Raw genomic sequence first — 21,887 nt, 5'->3', positions numbered from 1 at the left:
CTGAAACTATTTATATAAAAAGGAAAACCATCAATTTTCGACAAAATAAGATGTCTTTTTGATTACCTTACCTGAAACTATTTGTATTGTAAGTGTCTAACCACACCAAAAAGTGATAAGAGGAACCTGCTGTCAAAGAGAGAGACAACCTGTGCTAACTGATACTGATGAATCTAATATAATGCCATCAAAGGAACATTATACTATAAAACCATTCTTGAATAATCTGAGGTGTTTGCAGTTACTGAAAATACACCTTGATATTTATGACATTTATTTGAATGAATGACCGTTCTGAAGATTATTTTATAATAATAAAACTACTCACATTCCATGAAGAGTAACTACAACTCAAATATTTCCTAGTTGAAAAAATGGCTATTGTAATTTTAAAAACATGATTTTCCTGGTAATGTGTTGTGAGTGGAAGGCGTTGCTAGGTCATGTACATGACATTTATACAATAAACGAATACTTCTTACATTTTGAAGTGATTTACCTATGCTATTACACATGAATGCTATTAGATGAATTAGCAAAATATCAGAACTGATTTAAATTAGTAAAACATTTGGTTAGCACTTTATCTAATAAACTTTGCCTCCACATACTCAACATAAATCCCCAATACTAGAACAAAACATATATATGATAGTGTTTTGCCATTTATCTGTGCTACATAATATTATAATCACCTAAAACATTTCAAATTTAATTGTATGGTATTCATAACTGTAAACCTAAATCATGCACCAATCATCGGAAAATTTATACATTTTCTGTAGTTGTGTTACGACTGAACTCTTAGTAATGGAGACAGTGTGTCATTCAAGAGAAAGGCAAAGGATATGAATGGAACTGAGGAGAAGTGAGATACCTTATGATGACACTTCATATATGTGAGTTTGATTCAGCCTGTGAATTGATGGATTGGAGAAAGGACATGCTTCAGCATTTGTGAAAAATAAATAATCATGAATAATCTATGTCATGATATGTATGTATGTTAAAACTCTTCTTTATACAAGATATCTTGTAATACAGGCACTTCGATCATTTTGTATAACGCAACTCCTATCCTACGGTATGCATACTGAGTCAAAGTCTCACCGATAATTCTTATGTTGTGTGATACTTTGGAAAGGGAGGGGGGGGGGGGGTTATGACAATAAGTAAGTATTTGATACTAGGTCATGAAGTTACGTAAATGAAAGAGCTTGTATTCTAACATTATTGAATTGAAATTAAGTCAACCTGAGATGTATCAAGATCAATTAAGATGAAATACACTTAATTTATAAAGATATCAAACAACAAACTAAAAATATGTCAAAGTCAATGTCAACAAAAGTCCAATTTACCACTCAAAAATTCATGGCAGTAATTATAGTGCACCCAATTGTAAAGTCACAGGAACAAAAACCAAACTGTATTTATAAAACTACAAATGAAAATAATTAAAACATAATTACGAATATATATTTCACATAATTTGGTCATGTTGTTGTCGTTGTGGTCTTCAGTCCTGAGACTGGTTTGATGCAGCTCTCCATGCTACCCTATCCTGTTCAAGTTTCTTCATCTCCCAGTACCTACGGCAACCTACATCCTTTTGAATCTGCTTAGTGTATTCATTTCTTGGTCTCCCTCTACGATTTTTACCCTCCATGCTGCCCTCCAATGCTAAATTTGTGATCCCTTGATGCCTCAGAACATGTCCTCTCCCTTCTTCTCGTCAAGTTGTGCCACAAACTCCTCTTCTCCCCAATTCTATTCAATACCTCCTCATTAGTTATGCGATCTACCCACCTAATCTTCAGCAGTCTTCTGTAGCACCACATTTCAAAAGCTTCTATTCTCTGCGTGTCCAAACTATTTACTATCCATGTTTCACTTCCATAGATGGCTACACTCCATACAAATACTTTCAGAAACGACTAACTGACACTTAAATCTACACTCGATGTTAACAAATTTCTCTTCTTCAGAAATGCTTTCCTTGCCATTGCCAGTCTATATTTTATATCTTCTCTACTTCGACCATCATCAGTTATTTTGCTCCCCAAATAGCAAAACCCCTTTACTACTTTATGTGTCTCATTTCCTAATCTAATTCCCTCAGCATCACCCAACTTAATTCGACTACATTCCATTATCCTCATTTTGCTTTTGTTGATGTTCATCTTATATCCTCCTTTCAAGACACTGTCCATTCTGTTCAACTACTCTTCCAAGTCCTTTGCTGTCTCTGACAAAATTACAATGTCATCAGGGAACCTCAAAGTTTTTATTTCTTCTCCATGGATTTTAATACCTACTCCAAATTTTTCTTTTGTTTCCTTTACTGCTTGCTCAATATACAGATTGAATAACATTGGGGAGAGGCTACAACCCTGCCTCACTCCCTTCCCAACCGCTGCTTCCCTTTCATGCCCCTCGACTCTTATAACTGCCATCTGGTTTCTGTACAAATTGTAAATAGCCTTTCGCTCCCTGTATTTTACCCCTGCCACCTTTAGAATTTGAAAGAGAGTATTCCAGTCAACACTGTCAAAAACTTTCTCTAAGTCTACAAATGCTAGAAACATAGGTTTGCCTTTCCTTAATCTTTCTTCTAAGATAAGTCGTAAGGTCAGTATTGCCTCACGTGTTCCAGTATTTCTACAGAATCCAAACTGATCTTCCCCGAGGTCGGCTTCTACCAGTTTTTCCATTCGTCTGTAAAGAATTCGCGTTAGTATTTTGCAGCTGTGACTTATTAAACTGATAGTTCAGTAATTTTCACATTTGTCAACACCTGCTTTCTTTGGGATTGGAATTATTATATTCTTCCTGAAGTCTGAGGGTACTTCGCCTGTCTCATACATCTTGCTCACCAGATGGTAGAGTTTTGTCAGGACTGGCTCTCCCAAGGCTGTCAGTAGTTCTAATGGAATGTTGTCTACTCCCGGGGCCTTGTTTCGGCTCAGGTCTTTCAGTGCTCTGTCAAACTCTTCACGCAGTAGCGTATCTCCCATTTCATCTTCATCTACATTCTCTTCCATTTCTATAATATTGTCCTCAAGTACATCGCCCTTGTATAGACCCTCTATATACTCCTTCCACCTTTCTGCTTTCCCTTCTTTGGTTAGGACTGGGTTTCCATCTGAGCTCTTGATATTCATACAAGTGGTTCTCTTTTCTCCAAAGGTCTCTTTAGTTTTCCTGTAGGCAGTATCTATCTTACCCCTAGTGAGATAAGCCTCTACATCCTTACATTTGTCCTCTAGCCATCCCTGCTTAGCCATTTTGCACTTCCTGTCGATCTCATTTTTCAGACGTTTGTATTCCTTTTTTTCATTTACTGCATATTTTGTTTCCTCCTTTCATCAATTAAATTCAATATTTCTTCTGTTACCCAAGGATTTCTACTAGCCCTCATCTTTTAACCTACTTGTTCCTCTGCTGCCTTCACTACTTCATCCCTCAGAGCTACCCATTCTTCTTCTACTGTACTTCTTTCCCCCACTGCTGTCAATTGTTCCCTTATGCTCTCCCTGAAACTCTGCACAATCTCTGGTTTAGTCAGTTTATCCAGGTCCCATCTTCATAAATTCCCACCTTTTTGCAGTTTTTTCAATTTTAATCTGCAGTTCATAACCAATAGATTGTGGTCAGAGTCCACATCTGCCACTGGAAATGTCTTACAATTTAAAACCTGGTTCCTAAATCTCTGTCTTACCATTATATAATCTATCTAATACCTTTTAGTATCTCCGGGATTCTTCCATGTGTACAACCTTCCTTTATGATTCTTGAAACAAGTGTTAGCTATAATTAAGTTATGCTCTGTGCAAAATTCTAACAGACGGCTTCCTCTTTCATTTCTTACCCCCAATCCATATTCACCTACTATGTTTCCTTCTCTCCCTTTTCCTACACTCGAATTCCAGTCACCCATGACTATTAAATTTTCGTCTCCCTTCACTATCTGAATAATTTATTTTATCTCATCAAACATTTCATCAATTTCTTCATCATCTGCTGAGCTAGTTGGCATATAAACTTTTACTACTGTAGTAGGCGTGGGCTTCGTGTCTATCTTGGCCACAATAATGAGTTCACTATGCTGTTTGTAGTAGCTTACCTGCACTCCTATTTTTTTTATTCATTATTAAACCTACTCCTGCATTACCCCTATTTGATTTTGTATTTATAACCCTGTATTCACCTGACCAAAAGTCTTGTTCCTCCTGCCACCGAACTTCACTAATCCCCACTATATTTAACTTTAACCTATCCATTTCCCTTTTTAAATTTTCTAACCTACCTGTTCGATTAAGGGATCTGACATTCCACGCTCCGATCCGTAGAACGCCAGTTTTCTTTCTCACGATGACAACGTCCTCTTGAGTAGTCCCCGCCCGGAGATCCAAATGGGGGACTATTTTACCTCCGGAATATTTTACCCAAGAGGACGCCATCATCATTTAATCATACAGTAAAGCTGCATGCCCTCGGGAAAAATTACGGCTGTAGTTTCCCCTTGCTTTCATCCGTTTGCAGTACCAGCACAGCACGGCCGTTTTGGTTATTGTTACAAGGCCAGATCAGTCAATCATCCAGACTGCTGCCCCTGCAACTACTGAAAAGGCTGCTGCCCCTCTTCAGGAACCACATGTTTGTCTGGCCTCTCAACAGATACCCCTCCGTTGTGGTTGCACCTACGGTACTGCCATCTGTATCGCTGAGGCACTCAAGCCTCCCCACCAGCGGCAAGGTCCATGGTTCATAGGGGAGGGGGGGGGGGGGGGGGGGGCGGCGGAATTTGGTCATTACATTGTAATATTTCAACACAGTAACTGACTCAAAAACTTTGCAATGATCTGTAAAATCAAATTCCATAATCAGTTTTGTAAAAGCACTGAAATCTTAATTCTAAACTCCAGTAAGTGTGATTGAAACAATGTACAATATCATTTTGCTATTGGTGGAAGCTACATAAGGAGCAATGGCAACCGCCTTGGTACCATCAGTCCTATGTCATGTTTCAGGTCCTAAACTCATAACAGTCTCTGTCAGTTTGCAATGCAATAAACAAGCTTGTATTTTGACTGTTTCAGTTAGGTTATCTATTAGATTAACTCCACATATACAGTGTGACAAACATTAAGTTGACCGGAACATCATTTCAGATGGAGAAAATGCAATGAAGCTGAGTTACACAGCTCAATCAAGATCACTGATTATCCCCACAGCCTACCGATGCTGCAGCTGACAGCTACTATCTAGTCCTGCATGCTCCATCAGGCAGTGATAGGTCCTTTACCCCTCCCCACCTGTACCCTGCTATCCCTTCCCCTCGTTACCTGCCCACTCCATACTGCTGCTTCCGTATGATGTGACACCATTGCATTCTGACCAGAGTGACCGAAGGCAGCAGTTACGTGTGCCTGAGGTGTGCTTGCTTGTGTGAATGTGTGTGTGTATTTTCCTTTCTGAAAAAGGCTCAATGTGTAATAGTATTTTTGTTGTGCCCGTCTGCAACTTATTGTGTCATCTTTACAGTGAACAGCAACCTATGCTTTCATTATATTGTTGATATTCCAACCTGAACTTTCCTCTGTTTGATAGTAATTCTGTTACAGCCATTACTCCAATCATATTTAGTCATTCTTTACAAGATTTTTTTTTGGCTTGTTAAACATGGTGTAGATGCAATCAACATTCCTGGGAGAGAGAGAGGATGCACAGAAATACTTTTCCTCTTGGGTGGTTTGTATTTTTTAAAAAAAAACATTATATTTCCAGGAGAAAATTAGCTACCAATATCACTGCAGATGAAAACAAAACAAACAAAAAAAATACAAAACAGTATATCCTCTCTGCGGTTCATACAATTACACAACAGCATACAAGTAGATTCATAAAAGCTCTTAACATTCAATTGTCCAAGAATAGGACAGATGATGTAGTTCATGTAAGATACCATGAAAAAACACAAGTAGAAACATAAATTACTGATGAGGCAAAATGTTATGATCACCTGCTAACCAGGGTTTTATTCCACCTTCAGAACACAATATTGCAGTGATTCTTTGCGATATACATCCCACAAGGACTTGGAGGTTTCTGGAGGTATATGGCTAACATCTAACCATCTTTTGTGGCTGCAATTAAACTACTTAACTTGTGGGGAAGAAGAAAAGTAGAGGAGCAGAGATCTCTGCCCAAACTCTTTGCCTTTACAAATGTCTGCTTGTGTCTGTGTATATGCGGATGGATATGTGTTTGTGTGCGAGTGTATACCTGTCCTTTTTTCCCCCTAAGGTAAGTCTTTCCGCTCCTGGGATTGGAATGACTCCTTATCCTCTCCCTTAAAACCCATATCCTTTTGTCTTTCCCTCTCCTTCCCTCTTTCCTGACGAGGCAACCGTTGGTTGCGAAAGCTAGAATTCTGTGTGTATGTTTGTGTTTGTTTGTGTGTCTATCGACCTGCCAGCGCTTTTGTTTGGTAAGTCTCATCATCTTTCTTTTTAGAAATATTTTTCCCACGTGGAATGTTTCCCTCTATTTTATATATATATATATATATATATATATATATATATATATATATATATATATATATATAAAAAAAACAAAGATGATGTGACTTACCAAATGAAAGTGCTGGCAGGTCGACAGACAAACAAACGAACACAAACATACACACAAAATTCAAGCTTTCGCAACAAACTGTTGCCTCATCAGGAAAGAGGGAAGGAGAGGGAAAGACAAAAGGATGTGGGTTTTAAGGGAGAGGGTAAGGAGTCATTCCAGTCCCGGGAGCGGAAAGACTTACCTTAGGGGGAAAAAAGGATGGGTATACACTCACACACACACACACACACACACACACACACACACACACACACATATCCAGACACAAGCAGACATATTTAAATATGTCTGCTTGTGTCTGTATATGTGCGCTGGCAGGTCGATAGACACACAAACAAATACAAACATACACACAATTGTGTGTATGTTTGTGTGTCTATCGACCCGCCAGCGCTTTTGTTTGGTAAGTCTCATCATATATATATATATATATATATATATATATATATATATATATATACCTAAAAACAAAGATGATGTGACTTACCAAATGAAAGTGCTGGCAGGTCGACAGACACACAAACGAACACAAACATACACACAAAATCCAAGCTTTCGCAACAAACTGTTGCCTCATCAGGAAAGAGGGAAGGAGAGGGAGAGACGAAAGGATGTGGGTTTTAAGGAAGAGGGTAAGGAGTCATTCCAGTCCCGGGAGCGGAAAGACTTACCTTAGGGGGAAAAAAGGACGGGTATACACTCGCACACACACACATATCCATCCACACATAGCCATGGATACCAGAACTATAAACTACTATCTGCCCCCCCCCCCCCCACCCCCACATACACACACTTTCCATAAAAACATACAAGATTTTTGTTTACAGGCTGGGCAGGAGGTACAATATCAAATACGTTAAACAAAGGTTCCCCTTCAATCGCACAAACTTCTCCAGTCAATTCCATAGGATAGGCAGCAGACATTACTCAAATTGTTTGTGCAATTCAATATCAGAAGGTAATTTCAATCAACTATTTTTTTCTTGTGAACAATTATGTGATAACTAAGTCAGATTGCACAAAGGGAATAAGCAAGTTGAAACAGAAATTTCAAAATATGATTACTATGATCCTTGCTTCTAAAAATACAAGAGCTTACAGAATCATCATAGGGTCCTTATGAGTTTGTAATCTGAATACATATTTTAGTGTATTCCTATGGAAAAATCAATACATCCCATAAACTGTCAGATTATACAGATATATGTATCTACTGCTTATCTTCATGTTATGAAATCTGTTGCATAGCCAGAATTTTATGTTGCAATTTCACTTCATAACACATTAGTGTATTTGTGTTAATCTTTACCCACTTTTTTACCTCAATAGTCTAAAAGAATAATATCTGTTGTCACCATGGTGTGTTGTTATGATCTTTTGCGAGCTACTATATGCTTTGTATGTCCTTTCACAAACATGAGTTAATCATCAGAGTAGCAAGGTACTGGATGCAAGCTAAATACAGCAGACACCAATTGAAAAAAAGAAATGAAACTTTATCTCAACATAATATTCAGCGCAGGTACAGGGCACCTGAAAATGAATACAGCTTTAAGTAGTTAGCGTGCAGTGATACAATCATAAGAATTACAGGGAATGTAAAACAAAGTTCAAAATTTCAATCACTATGTAAGTGCAGTGAACTGGGACCTGGTGCATGCATGGTGACGCATGAATAAAAAGTTCTGTGACTTAAGTGAAACTGGTGAATCGCATACTGAAGGCATTCTGCATCGTAGAATTAAACAACTGTTGTTCTGTCATACCAGTGAAGAGAAGATTTTGTCAGAAACTTGATCAACTACTTCCAAAAGCTAATGATACACACAGATGGCATCTCCAGTTTCAAAAAACAGGATGTTTGTACAAAGCAAAATGCACTAGTTGATCACATGTATCAGAGCAAAATGTTACAAAATTCATCTTTAGTTTGAACGCAGTTCAAGGAAACCGACACACAAAGCAAATAGGGAACTACAAATGCTACAAACAATAGTTTGCTATATTCTCAAAACGAGGCTGAAAATGAAACATATGTATTTCACATTTTACAGAAACTGAAACAGGAAGATTATGTCAACTGTACAAATTGTACGATAGCAATGCTGGAAGCCAATGAGGAAGAAATTCTTGTTATGTAGTAACCTTCCGCATAAGTGAGAAGGTTAACTGGGACAACATTTGAATATTAGATATAGAAAAGTCTTTGCGTACAACTGAACATCAGCATGACACACTATTAGTTCATACATTTCATAGATGCCAACATAAAAATTGCACAGTCCATTTTTGTTCGTTGCGCTAAGTGTTTCAGCAAATATTTACCTGGCATGCTTGAGCAATGACTGATACCACAGCTTGATGCAGATTCCAACGAAAGACAGAGAACCTCCATAATGGGGTACAGAGGTCTGCACATTGTTTAAATCAGTATTTTCCAAATCACTGGATCAGTTGTACTGGACATGATGCCCCTGGGTTTCCCTCTTGGCCGTCCAGGTGTGCAGATCTGACACCAACAGATTTCTTTTTATGGGGCTATGTGAAAGACCTAGTATATGTGCCTTCTATGCCAAAAACAATTCCAGAACTCAAAATGCGCACTTCTAACACACTTGTGTTGTTGATTCCACAAGTTCTACAGAACATACAGTGGGAAACAAGTTACTGCTTAAATGTTGTCTGTGTGGCCAAGGGGGCTCATATAGAACATCTATTAGGTAGGTTTAAGAAAACTGAACTTTTTAAATATTCTCTATAATTCTAATTGATGTATCACTATAACTTAAATAGTTATAGCCGTTTATAATCGCTATATCTATTTTGAACTGCTCTTTATTATATTTATTGCTCCAGCTTTCAGGCAAGTAACATATATAAATTTTCAAACACAAAATTAAATACAATCTTACCAATTGCACCACAACCAATAGCAGCTAATCCTCCAAATTTGAGCCCAGCAACAAGACCCACTGGTCCACCTAAACAAGTCCCAATCAATGCTCCTGCAACTGGATACATAGCTGCTTTATAGCGAGCTGCTCTTGCCAAGAACTTTGTTCCTTCTTTAACATTTTTGTCTGTAGTTTCAACATTCTTCTCAACTTCCTCCACATCTTCTCCCTGTTCCTAAAGAAAAACAATTATGATTTACTATATTATGGCTCAGCTTGTCACAAAAAGTGTTTCAAGTAATTACAAAATCAAGACAGCAACAAATTTCAGCATCTGAAAGCATCCTCCTTAAAGTTGATTTCAGTCTCCAAAAAAGTGATTAAGAATTACTGGGTAAGAAAATGCAGTTAGCTAAGCATAATTTTCATTCAAAAAGTATACACAAGGCTGCAATGGAAAAAGACTGCAGAGAGACCTGACAATGCTGCCCCCTGCTGGGAACACCAGTACCACTAAATGAACATGATTATCTAAAATACTTACACAGACTTCACCATGTACTTTTCCTTTCAGTTTTCACAAAACTCAAGCTTATTTAAATCCACCTGTGATAAAGAAAAGCTGCCAGTAACAAAATTTTAAGATCAACTGATCCATATATAGTGCATTCACAACAAGACTGAACAAAGTTTCTGAAGACTGTAGTTTGTTAACTAAATATTCTCCTCAGTTTAACAGACAAATATTTCAAAAAATTTATTTGTCCTTTTAGAGATTACTGAGACAGGCAACCACGGATCAGGAATCTTGATCATTCTTAATATAATATCTCACAGTTTTCAGAGCTGTGGCCGTATTTTCAGCCATTTGCACAACCCTCTGTTAACTGCTGGTAGTCAATAAGATTCATTCTCTTTCTGAGCAGCTAGCCATGAGTTACTGCTACATGGCAAGACTCCCTCTTCCATAAGCTGTGCAATTTGTGGTAAGAGCCTACGGGACCAAACTGCTAAGGTCATCGGTCCCTAAGCTTACACACTACTTAACCTCACTTACCAAGCTGTGCAGTTGGTGTACTTCGCAACAATGCGGTTTCATTCATAGAGCAACTGAATTATTCATTAACTGTCAGTCTTATTTTCTTGTAGCAGTATAGCTGTGGATTTGTATCTATACATGCATTAATGTGATATCCAAATAAATATGTCACGTGACAGGTATAATGTGATGTGCTTCACAATGAAGCTCGAGATTATTTACTAGGTTTATAACATTTTCAAACATGAATCTGAGAATTGGACTCTATCGTTAACATTCTGAAGACACAAGTATGGGCTGCAGGAGCGTGGTGTTGGTAAGAGAACTGTACAGTGCACTGTAAACGAAAGGGTCACAGCTGTATAAAGGTCAGGACAAATTGATTTTGTGTCACATGGAAAACATCAAAATCGCAACAAATCTGTAACGCACATGGATGGTACTGACAAGGATGTTTTAAGGTACTTCGGGTTTGCAAAGTATATAAAGAGTGACTATCTGATGTAAAAAAAAAAACTTGTTACAATTATGCTACAGGAAAGTGTCTTCAAAGGTACCACTTTGTAAATGCAAAGGCTTTTATAAGACATCAGTTTAAATATGTTAAAAGTAATGATGGAAGAAAGTTTTTAATGGAAAGAAGTGACACAGCTGCAGTACGAGCCACATTCCTGAGAAACATGGAAAAAACATGAGAAGAAGGTAGTTCAACAGTACATTACTGTAATTGAACATGGGTGAATCAGATTCATTCCAAGAAAACCTGCTGAAAACGAGCAATGGTAGTGGCAGTTTAAAAGTTCGCAGATAATTATTCTGCACGTTGGCTCCTCTTCTGGGTTTATTCCTGGGAGCAAGGTCTTATTTAGGTGTACAAAGAACAGCAGTGATTAACATTTGGAAATGAATGATGTCAATTTCAGGAAGTGCTTGCTGTACCTTGCTCCAAAATCATTGTAATGGACAATGAGCGTCATTATTCACTTGCTAAAGAGAAAACACCAAATATAAACACCAGGGAAGCCCCAAAAATAAAAATATTATGCACAGCATAAACCAAATGCATGCTAAAGTCCTGTAGCTCATTAATTTGATTCATTAAAGAATTATACATTTAAAGAAAATGTATTTTGGAATATAAGGAGTTGTCCAGCAAATGTAACGATTAAATTTAGTTAATTCCATTGTGCATTACATTTTTCTTACAATACAATCCAAATTGCACTAAAATGACAAATATTTTAACCAGTATCAATGACTTTGTCATTAGACAATTGTCTTTTATGAAAAATTATACTTCACGTCTTCACCAATCAATGTCATCTGTTCTTGTCTTATAATGTAACATGGACTACTGCACTGGGACAGCAGACGCAACATTGTCAGCACATCTCTCATGCAGATGATGGACTGAAATCACTGTTAAAAACTGTTATTCTCCTCTTAGAGTTGAATATATATAATCTGATGTACTGAAGGCAAATGAAGCAGACTGTCATCTGAAGCAACACGGTTTCTCAATGTAACTTTGTTTGACCATTATCTACCACCATACTTCCACAAACTTCATTCTCTCCATGCTCTGTCTCTGCACAGAAGTGCCTCTCTACATTATGTATACTGTACGAACAATTGGACCCTACTAGAGCATGCAAAGCTATTACGTTTCAGTCTTCAGAGCTTCCAAACAGCTCTCTATTATTTTCCACTGTGGAACTTTGTCACTGTTCTGGTGTTGGTTCCATTCTCTGGAAGTATGTTCCATTAATCCTGTGTGTGTGTGTGTGGGGGGGGGGGGGGGTTGCAGGGGAGCATGTGCACGTTGGGTCTTTTTCTTTGGCTTTCCTGAAGTCAAAATGACAGTTAATAACTCACAATTACTGAACTCTTAAAGGTCAGTTCACTAATCTTAACAAAGAAATATTTCAATACAGTTGAATTCACTGACACAAAACACCTGGAGTCAATGGCATTGAAAACATTTCAGGTGCAATAACATGACATGACATCAGTAAAAACGACAAACGAAAATTTATGCCAAATCGGGACGCGAATCCATACTCTCAGTTTATTGGGAACAGTAATAGTTGTTGTTTCCCTAAATTATTTCCAAACTCTACAAGAGTTTGTCCAAAGAGACTTGTTAGAGCTTGTATTAACCTTATGACCCTCTCAAGATCTTATGTTTGAAATATATGGAGCTTCTCATTGCACCTATTTGGTGTCAGATAATAGAGATGTCAACTTGGATGATAAATCAGAAATCCTAAAATTTCTGAGTTACCAACATATGATCCTCCTTGTACACAGCACTCACACTGCCCTGCCTCAGCTGGTCACATGGTGTTTCCGGCTGACTCTATTAAACAACTGAGCATAAAAGCTTGAAAGTGACTCTCCAGTGTTGTTAATCTTCTTTGATATAATTGATGTTTTTGAGCACTAGGTTGCAGAAACATATTCATTGGGAGCCTTAAAGCCAGCAACCATATAGTGATCAGCGTCTTGGAACCGACCCACCTATGTCTCACGGTCGTGTTTTAAATTTGTTCTTTGGCTGATGATGACTTTGTGTCATACCAATTAGCATACCACTGCCTTTACATGGTTCTGCATTCTCCTGTACATGGTTCCACAGCAATATCCAGTGGTCTGTCTGCTTGCAGCCACGCAGCTTCCATTTGCAACCATTTCCGTATGACACTATCTTGTAAGGTAGTATAACCTGAACTGCCTTACCACACTTTCTAGCTTCTCTGAAAGGCACATAACACCATTCTTTCTAATCACAATCACTCAGATGCAACCCATGCACACGACTGTCATCAGTGGCTGCTGAGTCAACAGTCTCAGAAAATCATATCCAAACAAATCGCTCCTCATGCCTTCCTGCCTCTCTTCCGCAGTTATTAGGTTAGCAGCAAGATGTGGTGGCAACACTGACTGCAAACTGAGGGGAGTGGTAGAAAGAGAAGAAGCAGTAAAAATTGAGGGAGTAGGGAAGTTGTGAACGTTCCCAGCTGGCACAGCCAGCGACAATGCATGACATCTTACTAAACAAACCACTTCATCTACTGAGACAAAAATGAGATTTTTCCAGAGTTTTCTTTTTTTTTTTAATTTCCCTGATATTTCCCCAACATGTTTGAAATTCCCTGATTTCCAGAACTAGTGGTAACCCTGACCACACACCTACAGCAGACTAATGCATAGAGCACAGAATCATGTAACAGAAAACATTAACACTAGCTTTAGAGCACTAGTTCTTCTCTAGCTAAAGTAAACACATTTACATACACAAACACTGACACAGGTATCCAACTGTACAGTCCTGTGGGCGCAGCAAGACTTTTTTAAAAGAATAAATGTAGTATGTAAAGTAAAATCTTTTACAAATTCGCTACAACATCATAAATAACATGTGTTGTTTTCCTTCTAGATGCAACTGTGAATAAATTCTTGGGTGAACCAATATTGAACAAGCAACATAATACCGAATACATCTGTCATTGTCAGAATAGGAGAAAGTGATCATAAGCAGATAATCGATTGAACAGCTATAAAAATTTTAAAAACTTTACATAAAACTTTTTGACGCTTTCAGTTTTTTCAATATATTGTCTCAATCACATTTAACATTAAAAAATTATTTACAAAGGGATGATCAGTTTTGGTAGCTTAACTACCTTTTTCAGATTGCAAATAGTATTAAAAAGGCACTCACAGTTTACAAGACATTGCACTGTTACTTTAAATCTCCAGGTGAAATGTGCAATGTACGGCCACACATTAACTATGACACAATTGAAACAAAATGCCAGTACAACACCGTAATTTTGTTTGTAAAAAAAAAAACACACACACACACACACACACACACACACACACACACACACACACACAGAGAGAGAGAGAGAGAGAGAGAGAGAGAGAGAGAGAGAGAGAGAGAGATATATATATATACACACACACATTTAAGCAGCCATGTAATTATTTCCATTACAGTCAGTAACTTGAAGACAATAGTAAAATATATATACATCAATCATCACATTGATTAATTTGTCCAAACAGCAATGATATATGTAAAATGGGTGACACATGATCCCCACCTACTCAATGTATATACAAGGTCTATTCAAAAAATTCCAGAACTTTGGCCACAAAATTTTTCTACGCTTACCTTTTAGCTATTGTGCATGGTCTCCTTTGAAATACTCTTCTCCAAAAAATTGATACACTACTCCCAACACCTTTTGTACTTTCGGAAGCAGTCATGGTACACCTCTTGCTGGATTGCATGAAATGCCTTCTGCAAATTTTCTTTTATCTCAGTTATTGTTGCAAATCTTTGTCCTTTCAATGGGGTTTCTGAATTTGGAGATAGAAAAAAGCCCACAGGGGACAGGTCTGTAGAGTATAGAGGATGAGGCAGCACAGTGATTTCATTTTTGAGCAAGTCACACACATCAACGGTTTGAACACTATGTACTCATATATCTCTCAAAAGAAAAACCACACGATACCCGTAAAATAATAGACATAACACAGTCAGTAAGAACCAACAATAACAAACATAGTTGAACCAACATTTGTTTGGCAGTCACTTAATAGTGTCGGTTTACACTATTCTTTCCTGCAGTACACCCTTCTTTCAACAGGCCTACTTTTTTCGGAGGCTATTTCTGAAATCAGTTAAGGTATTTTAAATCTGTCTTGTGACTCCAAGGAAATGTATATTTTTGTCACCAGATGTGTTTCATTTTACTGAAATAAAATAACAACACTGGTCTTAATGAAACACATGTACCATTTGGCTTGCTTCTCCATCTAAAAACAGTTCTTTACAAAAGATGTTGATGTTAGTACTTAATATATTTGCTTACACAGGGGAGAAATACAGAAGTCCATAAATTTTTGTCAACTTATGTCTTCACTTACCCTTAAGATCACAAAATTATTAGGAAATTTCACTTTGGGAAAATTGTGGCAACCACTGGTGGTTGCCTTTCCCTTATTTTATGTGCTGCTCCATCCAGCAATTTGCGTCATTGTTAAATGAATTTAGTTTGTTTTCACAGTGTTTTTCCTATCTAATTAAAATTGGGGTTAATAAGTAACTGCACAATGCAAGATAACCTACCAGTACTTTAATAAATCTGAATTCGGTCCATTCACATTGCTTATTCGAAGATTTTTATTTTCATTTGCATTTCAGATATGTTTATTTTGCAAAAATATGGATGATTTAGCTGGTATAACTCATTAACAAGCTGCAAAGTTAGTCCATCAAATAGCTGTACACGTGCAGGACTAGGAAATGTTAAGGGGAGAACAATTTTTCCTGTGACACTGGCTGTGACAATATGGATCTCACGTTAGGGGAATGGCATAAAGATTGATATAGGCCTATGCCTGGATGTTGTTCAGTTTAAGGAGATGAACTCATGTTCTGAAGGATTTATGGAGAAAAAGGCAAAAGTTTGGTCTAATTTCCAAGTGTAACTTGTGAAACTCATAACCACAGCAGAGGAAATAGTGTGTTTGCGACCGAGATAATATTGTATCATAAAAAGTATGAACATTTGTTGTGCCTTAACTGAGTTTGTAGTTTCGTAGCTGTCCGTAGTGACACTAGAAATATTGTTAAGGCTGTGGTGATGCTGACTGTGTAAAGTGTTCCAAGTCCTTATCAAGATGCATATATTTATCTTGTAAGTGAATATTCCGAGGAGGGAAATGTTTTATTTAGGAAGAATAGCAACGGTTGAGGTGCAACAACTGTTTATTGTCGTTGAACGTAGTAAGTACTCAAGTGCGCTGTTGTCTTTAGTGAGTGGGAGTCAGCATTAAAGATTTTGTGAAAAACCAGGTGAATTTGTGAAGTGAAAATAAATTCAGGCGTCCTAGGAAATGTCTTCAATATACTGAAAGCACATGAGACGTGATACTGCCTGACATTAAGAAACAGGCTAGCATGAGAAGGAGCTTTTTGCTTCCTGTGGCACTATCTTATGATCTTTCTGTTTGTCTGTCCCTGAGTGACTTAACAATTATTTGAGGGTATGACACTGAATAAGGTACGGGAGGGGGGGGGGGGGGATATAGAGGCACCTGCAGAGCAAATGTTAATAACCAATAAGTTTTTATTTCAAATAACACAAAATTGTTAATTTTCTTCGACATAATTGATGTTTTTGAGCACTAGGTTGCAGAAACATATTTAGTGGGAGCCTTAAAGCCAGCAACCTTACAGTGATTAGAAAGAATGGTGTTGTGTGTCTTTCAGAGAAGTTATAAAGTGTGGTAAAGCAGTTCAGCTTATGCTACCTGACAAGATAGTGTCATACAGAAGTGGTTGCAAATGGAAGCTGCTTGGCTGCAAGCAGACGGACCACTGGATGTTGCTGTGGAACCACGTATAGGAAAATGCAGAGCCACGCAAAGGCAGTGATACATTAATTGGTATGACACACAAGTCATCATCAGACAAAGAAAAAATATCCAAAGAGCAAATTTAAAACAAGACCGTGAGACATAGGTGGGTCAGTTCCAAGATACTAAATGGTGCTTGACATACAATACTGGCGAGTCAGTTCGATGCTGATATGCTCAGTTGTTTAATGGTGTCAGCCAGAAATGCCATGTGATCAGCTGAGGCAGGGCAGTGTGAGCACTAGTTTATAGAAGCTTTAGCAAGTCTGTTTGGACAATGAGGACACAATCATTGTGGCAATATGTTGTTGTAGATTTTCCAGTGTATGTTGCATCTTCTTCTTTTCCTATACATAAATTTCTACTGTGTCACCATTGTCTCATTACCATAAGTACATTTTTTACTGAAGTCCTAAATATTTTTGTAATCCCAAGTTTTTTTTAATTTCTTTTCCCAGGTGAAGGAACCTCAGATTCTATAGTTCAGCAGATTTCTCTGAATCACACCAGATGCTAGGGTGGGTCAGGACCCTGTCAATTTCCTCTGTCCTTCCGCAGTCTGACCTTGTGCTTCTTCTCTACTGACCTCATCATCAGTGGGACTTTAAAAACCAGTCTTTCCCCCTTGTAGAATTTGGAAGTAATTTAGGGAAACAACAACTATTACTGTTCCCAATAAACTGGGAGTATGGATTCACATCCCAATTTGGCATAAATTTTTGTTTGCCATGTCTTTACTGACGTCATGTCATGTTATTACACCTGAAATGATTTCAATGCCGTTCACTCCAGGTGTTTTGCTTCAGTGAATTCAACTGTACTGAAATATTTCTTTGTTAAGATTAGTGAACTGATCTTTAAAGAATTTGGTGATTGTGAGTTATTACCTGTCTTTTTTTGCAGCTATTGGAAACATTAAAGAAAATTTAATATGTCATTTTGACTTCAGGAAAGCCAAAGAAAAAGACCAAACGTGCACATGCTCCCCTCCAACCACTAACACACACACACACACACACACACACACACACACACACACAGGCTTAATGGAACATACTACCAGAGAATGAAACCAACACCAGAACAGTGGCAAAGCTCCACAGTGGAAAATATTAGAGATCTGCTTGGACCTTTGAAGATTGAAACATAATAGCTTTGCATGCTCTAGTAGGGTCCAATTGTTTGTACAGTCCACATCACATAGAGAGGCACTTCTGTGCAGCGCCAGAGCATGGAGAGAATGAAGTTTGTGGAAGTATGGCACCAGATAGTGGGCAAACAAAGTTACATCGAGTAACTGTGTTGCTTCAGACAACAATCTGGTTCATTTGCCTTCAGTCCATCATATTATATATTTAAATTTAAGAGAAGAGTAACAGTTTAGGCACTGATTTCAGTCCATCATCTACATGAGAGATGTGCTGACAATGTTGTGTCTGCTGTCCCAGAGCAATAGTCCGTGTTACATCATAAGGCAAGAACAGCTGACACTGCTTTGCTTTAATCATCATCTTTAGATGCAATCTTGTGCCACTGCAACATTCTGATATATATATATACTGCATGGTAAAATAATTAAAGATTCAGTTTGAAGTGAAATATGTTTTAGTGGCAACTTAAATGGGTCAAGCAAGTTTAGGAACTCTAGTGGAAAACTGATGGACTTATACGCAATGACTATACCTTGGAATACGGCAAATATGTGAGTCTGTGTTTCACTGAGGTCTTCAGAATGGTCCCCCTTTGCAATCAGTTCAAACTGCAATAGTGTTGTAAACCAGCAAGATAGAGTGCATCTATTAACTTCACAATGAACATCTCCAGGTTACAATAATTGGACAAAATCTTATCTCATGATATGTACTTGCAAATCTTTTCTTGAGCACTCTCATGTCTCAAATGTGCTCTTATCTGCTCGTTCAAACTAAGTTTTCACACATGTTTTCTCAAAAATGTATGCTTCAAACAATGTACAGACTCCACTGGCTGATGCTGACTTAGACATGATGGGCAGAGTCTGACAAAGGCCTCCACAGAGAAGCACCAGACCTCCTCTCATGTGACTGTTACTTCCTCTCAGTGTGATGTCGAGGACCCCCAAGAGCTTTCTCATGAATTATGGCACAGTTATTCCATGTGGTTAATTTGCATGTCTTGAGCATCTCTTCCTGTCCACTTGCCTTGCTTATGTTGCATGCAGGATTTTCTGTCCAGTAATGTCAAGTGGTAACTTAAGTGCAGAAGGGGCCAGCCTCCTCCTTCCATTAACACAGCTGCAAATCCTGAAGAGGGGATAGCAAGAACTATTTAACCTTGGGCTCTAATTTTAACTACAATCAATTTATTTAAAAACATTTTCCCTGTTCCCTTGGACGCATCAAGAATAATCACACCATTTTACTGTTTTCGCACTTGAGCCCCAATAATTTGGCAGGGTTTTTTCCTGGTTTTTATTTAAAGTGGTATGCTGTGAACTTAAATCTGCACTATCAGATTCTCAACATTAATTACTTTTCTGAATGTCCTCTAGGAAAAAAAGGGCAGACTTTTGCTGGTCTCTTAAACAGACATTCACAGCATGTCTTGTTTTGTTGCTATTCTGTTTGATTTTATGTTCTTTTTCCTTACATCACTTTGTTTCTTTTTAGTAAAAAATAGAAGTCCTCCACCACAGTTTCTGTCTGTATGTTCAGGCTAATTTTAAGACCTACCATTGTGATTTTGATGCAGTTTTCACTGATAGATAGAATGGTATGAGGAAGGTTTGTATATATTATTTATTATGCTAAGTAATTATGAGTGTAGTATATGTATTGTTATCTGTTCCATATATAACTGGCATTTGGAGAGACACCTTGTGGCAATGATGGGAGCTATGATCTGCTCAGTTGCAGGGGAGGCATTATCTTCTGTGAAGAAACAGCCTTCACAACTCTAGAGAACAGCAGAGCTTGACCTGAATCTGTGTTGGGCATGGTGGTCTAGTTGTCAAGTGTGTACATGATGGAAACTGATAGGTTGTAGGATCAAATGTCAAACAGATGGCAGATTTTTTTTAGTATGCCTTTTAACCTAGCATTCACCTCTCAGTGATTTGGACATGCACCAGAAACAACAAGTGGTTTGAATTCAACGTTACACTGTAGGTTCCCTTGCCCCTGTTGGATAACTGTGTAGGTTAGGAACACACAAGTCACTGAAGTGGTGTCCAACTGGAGACTTCTACAGGTATCTGAGCCACACAAAATTATTATTACCAGAGTCTATACACCTATGCACACCTTCTCTCTATATACATATTATAAAGTAAAGTGTACCTCTTGAGTTTTCCATCTGTATGCGAAGGCTATTTTCATTAACTACTGTAGGGATTTTGATATGTTTTCCACTAACACAGAACTGATTTACAAGGAAAGTTCATGTATGCCATTATAAACAAGTCGCTTGTCCATACAAGCACAGATGAAATGGGGTACTAGTTCTGATTGTCCAATGATGGGAAAGGAATTTAGTTGCGTACTTCTGAAAGGAATTCTAATGGTATTCATTGTAATCAATTCAGTGAAATCCAAATGTAAGTGGCTGGACAAGGATTTAAATGCAGCTGCACCTGGACATGAGTTCAGTGTCTTAACCATCTAACCAATTGTGCCAACTTGCTTTATCATGCAAACTGGAGGAAGCTCAATGTAAAGCACCTTTACTGACATTTTATCAACAAAATATTTTCATCCTCATAGCCCACCTTTCCCCCATCTGTCATTAGATATGTGCAACATTTGCACTTAAGAGATTTTAATGTGTAAGCCACTTCAGAACCTTGCACATTTCTTATCCTGTATAAACATTATTAACATTCATTTCTACATACACATCAATACTCTGCAAACCACTCCATCGACTGTAAAATGCATGACGGAAGGTATGTCCCAATATACTAGTTATCAGGGCTTTTTCTATTTCCTGAAGCACGCGAGGAATGACTGTCACTATGCTTCTGTGTGTGCTGTAATTAATCTAATCTCATCCTCATGATCCCTGTGGGAGTGATACACAGAGGATATGGTATATTCCTAGTCATCATTAAGGCCATTTCTTGAAACTTCCGTAGTCGACTTTCGTAGGATAGTTTACATATATCTTCAACTGTCTGGCAATTCAGTTTCTTCGACATCTCTGTGACACCCTCCCACGTGTCAAACAATTTGTGCTGCCTTTCTCTGTATACATTTAACATCCCCTGGTAATCCTATCTGGCATGGGTTCCACACACTGGAGCAAAATTCAAGAACAGGTTGCACGAGTGATTTGTGAGCTATCTCCTTTGTAGACTGTTGCATTTCCCTAGTATTCTACGAATAAACCGAAGTCTGCCACCTGTGTTACATGCAACTAAGCCTGTGTGATCATTTCATTTCATATCCTGACAAAGTGTTACACCCAGGTATTTGTATGAGTTGACTGATTTACAGCTGTGACTCACTAATATTATAGTCATAACAGCACAATTTTATATTTTGAACATTTAAGGCAAGTTACCAATTTTGCATCAGTTTTAAATATATTACCAAGATTTGACTGAATATTTGTACAGCTACTTTCAGCCAGTAGTTCATTATATCTGTGATAAGTCCACAACTATACAACATTAACGGTAAAGGTCCCAACACACTTCCCTGGGGCACACCCAAAGCTACTTCTATCTCTCTCCATGACTCTCCATTGAAGAAAATTAATCTGCTGTTTCCTCCTTACCAAAAAATTTTCAGTCCTGTCACAAATTTCGTTTGATGCCGTATATTATTGTAGTTTTGATAGTAAGCATAGATGCAGTACTGAGTCAAATGCTTTTTGGAAGGTGAGTAATACTGCAT

General features: G+C 37.9%; 1 protein-coding gene across 1 annotated transcript in view; it reads right to left on the bottom strand.

Annotated features, from left to right (window-relative positions):
- The window catches only part of LOC126187430 (syntaxin-17), a 39,017-nt gene that overhangs the window by 10,779 nt on the left and 6,351 nt on the right, over nt 1–21,887 (bottom strand). The window contains exon 4 of the mRNA XM_049928504.1: nt 9,558–9,774. Within this exon, the coding sequence (XP_049784461.1) occupies nt 9,558–9,774 (217 nt within the window). The remainder of the gene's footprint in view (nt 1–9,557; nt 9,775–21,887) is intronic.

The sequence above is a fragment of the Schistocerca cancellata genome, chromosome 5 (assembly GCF_023864275.1).
Source record: "Schistocerca cancellata isolate TAMUIC-IGC-003103 chromosome 5, iqSchCanc2.1, whole genome shotgun sequence".
Classification (NCBI taxonomy): Eukaryota; Metazoa; Arthropoda; class Insecta; order Orthoptera; family Acrididae; genus Schistocerca; species Schistocerca cancellata.
This window is presented reverse-complemented; position numbering and strand designations above follow the sequence as displayed.